Source organism: Excalfactoria chinensis, chromosome 4, assembly GCF_039878825.1.
Source record: "Excalfactoria chinensis isolate bCotChi1 chromosome 4, bCotChi1.hap2, whole genome shotgun sequence".
NCBI classification, from domain to species: domain Eukaryota; kingdom Metazoa; phylum Chordata; class Aves; order Galliformes; family Phasianidae; genus Excalfactoria; species Excalfactoria chinensis.
In genome coordinates this window covers 6872686-6879194 of record NC_092828.1, presented here as the reverse complement: position 1 = coordinate 6879194, position 6509 = coordinate 6872686, and the positions used below count along the sequence as shown (strand labels likewise).

The 6509-nt window shown below is 44.0% G+C and overlaps 1 protein-coding gene across 1 annotated transcript; it reads left to right on the top strand.

Annotated features, from left to right (window-relative positions):
- The first annotated feature begins 60 nt into the window (after positions 1–60).
- Positions 61–6133, top strand: LOC140251612 (histone RNA hairpin-binding protein-like). Its single transcript, XM_072335593.1, has 8 exons — positions 61–404; positions 554–685; positions 1266–1370; positions 1919–1978; positions 2230–2361; positions 2973–3122; positions 4392–4476; positions 5107–6133. Exons 1-8 carry the CDS (start codon positions 361–363, stop codon positions 5221–5223), a joined length of 825 nt encoding a protein of 274 aa, XP_072191694.1. The 5' UTR covers positions 61–360; the 3' UTR covers positions 5224–6133.
- The last annotated feature ends 376 nt before the right edge of the window (positions 6134–6509 follow it).

The window sequence follows — 6509 nt, the reverse complement described above, 5'->3', positions numbered from 1 at the left end:
GGCGCTGAGCCGCGCTCCGATCTCCCGCCACGGCGGGGCGGGGCCGGGCCGGGCCGAACCATCGCGGTGGGGGGACGGAGGAATTCGTGTCGCGGTTCCGAACGAGTCCCGAGGCGGGTTGGATGGCGGTTGCTCCGCGCTCACGGAGCGATTGGAGAGAAGAGACGCCTCAGAGGCCGCGCTCCCCTCTCCTGGTTCTCTGCTCCCCCCGTACCTGGCGCTGTGGAGCGGCCGGCCGGGGGCGGGGCCTGCCGGGCTGGCGGGAGATGCGAAGAGCTGGCTGGTAAGGCGGCAGTTCCGCACGGCCTCCTCTGTCCGTCCGTCCTTCCATCCGTCTTTCCATCTTGAGGGCCCCGCGCAATGTCCTTCCGCCAGAGGAGCCCGCACGGCACGGCCAGGAGCAGGTAGGGCGGGCGGAGGGTGAGGAGCGGCCCGGAGCGCTGCCCACGATCCCGGCGGGGCCGTGTTGCCCTCGGCGAGGTGCCGCCATGTTGCGCTCTGGGGGGGTCGGCAGGGCGGGCGGGTCTCTGAGGAAGCGCGTCTGTGCTGGCAGCCCGCAGCCGCCGCCTCGCTGGTCCCAGGGAAGGAAACGCGGAGCGGACGGGAAGAGGAGGAAACAAAGTGATGGCGGTGAGGCTGTGTTCGGAGAGACGGAGCGCGGACCCTCGGACAGCAGGGCCGACAGGTGAGAGAATGAGACGGCGGTTGGAGGGACCCGCGAACGGCTCGGGGCTGAGGGGTTGGGACGGCGGAGGAGGCCTCTAGTTGTGCCTGGGGAGGTTCGGGTTGGAGCTCCGTGAAAGGAGGCTGTGGAGAGGTTGGGGGGCTGTCTGTGCTCCCAGGTAACAGTGGTTGGATGGGATTCCCTCCCATCAAGGCCTCAGTCGCTGTAGGCAGCAGTTGATGATTAGGAAGAGATATAAGAATCGTGGAATGGCCTGGGTTGAAAAAGGACCACGATGATCATCCAGTTCCAACCCCCTGCTGTATGCAGGGTTGCCAACCAGCAGACCAGGCTGCCCAGAGCCACATCCAGCCTGGCCTTGAATATCCCATCCCACTTTTGAACCTTCTCGTGATGTTAGCAGGCTATACTGAAGTTATTACTTCAATTATTATTATTGCTGACGTTTCTATAGAATCACACAAGATCTTCACAACCGTTGTGAGTACTTTACCTGAAAGCATCAAACAACTGGCAAATTGCAGATGGTGGGGAAAGGGTAAAACACAATAGAAGAACATATTATTTTTTTTCCTTTCAGTTTTACAACACCAGAAGGCCCTGGTCCCCTTTCCCGGTGTTTAGACTGGGCAACTGCAGTGGAAGAGGATGAAATGAGAACCAGCGTTAACAAAGAAATTGCAAGGTACCCGTGGGTGCTTGAGATGAAGTGGAAAATGGAAGGGAAGTGGCAGCTTTCTTGTAGAAAGCTGTATAGACTTGAATTTTTAACTTCGCTGTTCAGTCAGACTCAGATTGTGGCTCAGTCCTAGTCTATGATAAAGACTGGAGGTCAGTCGTAGCCTTGGAGTCAGAGTTGTGCTTTTCAGGCCAGCTTAACTGCTGCAGGAGTAATGTAGCACACTGGGGGCATGTGTGTCTCTAAATCTCTCCCTTTTGGAAGAAACATGGGTTCCTTTCAACGTCCTTTCTCATTGTTTACTGTTTTTCAATATCTTTTCTGTTTAAAGATCTTTTTATAATAGCCTTAGGAAGAGGAAGTCCTTGGACGTGTTGTGTTCTTTAGTTCTTAGGGGAAAACTGAAGCATCTGCTTCACAGTGGAAAGTATTTACAGCATATAGATGGATTTCTTTAAGGCTATTGCCCTGAGGTAAAACTCACTGAGCTGTCACAGTGCAGCCATGTCTGTTCTCTCTGTGTATGTTCTTAATACCCACTTGAACTCTTGCAGATACAGAAGAAAACTCCTGGTAAATGAGTTTTCAAGAGAAAGGAAGTCCTCTTCAGGAAGGTAAGTTTCTAGCTTAGCTGAAGAAAATCCTTGCAATGGATTTGACTTTTCGAACATGGTGTTGCTTTTGAGAAGCCCCGAGTTGAAGAAGTACATTTTAGCTCTCCCCCAACATTTAAATTCATTCACATCTCAAGCATCCATTTGAAAACGCTTCACGTGTTCCTTTTGACTCTTGTATATCTGAGTTTGCTTTTTGGGTATCGCTCGTTTTTTGTTGCTCCCGAATTTGTAACAGTCTGTCCTTACAGTTCTGATTCAAAGGAATCCACTGTAGCAGTAGAACTTGAGACGGATGAGGTGGTTTTGATGAGAAGACAAAAACAGATAAACTATGGAAAAAACACAATTGCCTATGACAGATACATCAAAGAAGTTCCAAGGTAAGATGCTCGGGCTTCTGGAAAACTAAACATTCAAACGTAGGTCCCAACTTGTTCTTTCTAAGCATGCAAACATACTAAACACACTGAAATAAAAGGCATTTACAAATTAAATCAGTTAAATGAAACAAGCTATCAAATGGATCTTGGATTTCTAAGTTTTACGACTACTCTGTGCATGAGCAGTTCCCCTTCAAGCTTTTTCATGCTGCAGAAATGAAAGTGAAAGTTCTTTTGGCTGTGCTGATCAACTTGAAGAACCGAAAGTGCTTTTTATTTGCAGTCAGTTTTCTTGTTGGTAAAGTAAAAGGCCAAATAGAGTGTGGTTGTTCTGCAGTTTGGAATATATATTTGGAATACACGAAACTGCACGCTTAAGTTTTTAGATCTAAGATTGTCTCTTTTTGCCCCACTTGACCCAAAGAAAGAAAAGCTCAAAATGTTCATATGTGGATGCCAGCCTTTCAGCAGAGTGCTGCAATTGGGCAGTAGTTATTATGGAATAGTTTTATTGGGTTGAAAGGTTATAATGTGCCTTTCTAGCAGTCTGAAGCATCTGTATGATAAGTCTGTGTGAAAAGCATTAATTTTTTCTCCCCGTGTCTGAATAGATGCCATCGTATACCAGGAGTTCATCCCAGAACTCCAAATAAATTTAAGAAGTATAGCCGTAGGTCATGGGACCAACAGATAAAGCTGTGGAAAGTTGCCTTGCATTCCTGGGATCCACCGACTGAAGAAGGATGTGATCTGCAAGAAATGTACGTGTGGAATATTCTAGATAAATAGATACATTTTAGATATATCTATATATATAATAGAGATATTAAAGAAAATGGTGTGGCCGTTTATGAGACAAGTCCATGGTTTGTGCTCTTGAGAGCTACTCAGTTCTTTCTCACTAATATGAAATAGCTTTCAGGATGTGCTTGGTGGGAATGGCCTTGCAGCCCTTGCTTCTAGAATGTATCTCCAGTGGATGAAATCAGAGTCGATATCACAGTGCTCTATAAAGGGAAAAATGCCAGTAAGACAAGGCTGGTTTTTGCAGTGCAATCTATATTAATTACTCTGTGCTAGAAGCAGTACTGGAGAGTTCTGATTGACTGGCAGGTCTCATGAATATTGAGCTCAGACCAATAGAGAGTGCTAGAATATGCCTTACAACCTTCTCACTTACTGGTTCAAGAACAGCGGTATAATATTCTTGTTTCTTGAGTGGAGTAGAAAAATACTTGTAAAATCAACTCTAGCTACTGTTAAAGTGTTATGACAGACATTTCCAATTGAAACTACTGCGTTGTTTCATTCTAGAAGGCATAGAATAATGCAAATAGTTATTTTTCTCTACAGAAAACAATTGAACAGATTAGGGAAAATCAAAAATCAAACTGTGGGCTTTTGGAATGAAGGGAAACAAATGTCACTAGTTCCTAAGGAAGTTTTGTGTCAGACTACTTCTCCTGCCCTCCCAAACTGTGGTGAGGATTATACATTCAGTAGGGATCAATAGGATCCAAAAGCACAGCGTTGCGTTAGCTTACATTTACTTGCAATCAACGTGAAAGGGGTTAGTTGGTGTTTCGTTCTGAAGCCTGCTGTGTGTTGGTGTAGAAATGCTAACGTATCTCCACATGCTGGGGTCTAGTTCTGTGTATAGTATATGGGCTGTATGTAGGCTGTTAAATCTGAATTGGAATGGAATTCCACTTTGTCCAGTGGAAGAAGTAACTTAAGGAAAGAGCAAGGAATTGTCTTCTGTATTGAGGCACTGCTTGAGCGTCTGTTGTCTTTAATCATTCAATCTTAAGGCTTTTATTTATTCTTTGGCATCTAACCTGCAATTCTCTTCTGCCCCTGCAGTTTGCCCCTGCTGTCCCTATACCTTCTGCTCAAGCAGTGCCTCAATACCTTCAATACCTTCTGTAGTTCTCCTTGCTCTTATGGCATCACATTCACAAGTGCACCCATGAACTCCTACTGTAAGATATGATTTGCTCTAAGATGTGTGCTTTTGAATTGTTTCACAGTAGTCCTGTTGACCTCGGTGAGATGGAGACAGAATCCGTAGGCAGCAATTCTACAGAATCTCAAACGAGCTGTCAAGATAATTATGTAAGAACACCTCTTATTTGCATAAATGTTTGTTAATAATCTGCCCAGTCATTAGAATTATAACCTGAATGGCCTGAACATAGGAGAGATTTCATAAGCTGCTGTATTTAGGGACTGAGAAATAGAAAGTGCATGAACGGACAGAAGCCTTCATTTAAATCTTGTCAGTCTTAAGACTAGGTTATTGTATGGCCTTTAAAGAGGTGTTTGTAAGCCTCTGTTATAAAGTGACCTAAATGAACTGCAGAATCATAGAATCATAGAATTACTCAGGTTGGAAAAGACCTTGAAGATCATCAAGTCCAACCGCAGCCCAACCAGTAGCCTATCTCTTAAAAAACAACCACGAAACAATACCACAACAACAAACCTCTGCTAAATCATATCCCTGAGTACCACATCCAAACGGCTCTTAAACACATCCAGGGATGGCGATTCAAACACCTCCTTGGGGAGCCCATTCCAGTACCTAACCACCCTTTCTGTAAAGAAGTTCTTTCTAATATCCAACCTAAACTTGCCCTGGCGCAACTTGAGGCCATTTCAAACAAATGAAGAAGAAAGTATGCGAATTATTGCATCAATAAACCTGCATTTAACTGCTCTTATTTAACTGACTTTGTATTCCAGGATACCTGTTCTGGCACTCCCACCAAAGTTAGACACATTGACTATCAAGCAGAAGGCGAATTTGACTTGGAAGCGTGTTTGAGCGAACCTCTTAAAGATTTAAATACTGTGAGTTAAAGAGTTCCGTGCAAATCATTTTAGAGCAAGTTTGTTTGAAATGTGAGACATTCGATTGATTCATCGGTTGAGCGTTTTCCGCCTGTCGATAGTGAGAAATCTTAAGCAAAGTTATAAGCGAAGTTCTATGAGCTGTGGTTGGTCTACCTGTTGTCTGGACCAAACTTATGTTTGAATTCAACAGTGCGGCTTCTTTTTAACTTTTAATTTATGTATATCAGATATTTTTTAATATTTTTCTTTTAAACAAAACTTTATAAAATAACAGCTGAAGGCAATGCAATCCTCAAGGAATTACAGACAGTTGGGCAAGATCTCGTCGTTTTATTTTTCCCTTGTTATCCTTAATTCCAGTGTTTCACCAGCAGATCGAAAGCAGAGTAGGGAAAGGTTTTTCATCAGATGTATGTCATTTTGCTTCTCCTTCTGTCTCTACTGCAAGAGATCTGCCTGGATGCAATGAGGGTGATAACAGAAGCATGCTGCTGATCAGCACGTTTGTCTGTTGCAGTTACTTCAGTTTTGGCTGCCTTGGCTTTTAAAAGCAAAGAAACAAACAAAACAACCACCCACCAAACCGCAGATTCTTTTCATTTACAAAAATGCTTTTGAAACAACTGGGAAGGAAGTACTTAATATGAAGCGTCAGTATGGAAAGACGTAGGTAGCAGTAACGTTACTTTAAAGATACTATAACCTGCATTTGGAACTTGTAAATAGTGATGAGTTATTTGTTAATACAGACAAGAGCATAAAATGTCTAGGGAAAAGAACCGATTCTTTTTAATTTGCTGGTTTTTAAATGTAAAACTTGTAAATGATAACGCTGTACAGACTTTCTGCTGAATGCAGTTGATGTTTCTACTGCTTTTGTATGGGATGGTGCTGGAAAATAAATGGATATGGATTTATTTATGACTCCCAAGCTTCTTTTCCCACTACGGGTGTTCTGTGGATGACACAACGCAAAGGAAACACTGAAGGTCACGTATCTGAGGCACAATAACAACAGGCTGTGATACTATATGGTCTTTTGCACCTCCTTTTGACTCTGGAGGAGACTCTGGAGCTGTCAGCATGCAGATTTCTGGTTGCTGGTGTTACAGCACTGGCAGGCTTAATGGAGACAAATGTCTCAGCTCTCAAGTGAGTAACCCAGCTGTAAGGAATACCACTGGCTATCTGAATTTTTCAGGCACCCTTAAAGTAATGTAACTTCTGTCTTGATCTGATAGGGAAACATACAAGAGGAAGCACTGCTGTGGGGATAAGGTGGTCTTAAGGTC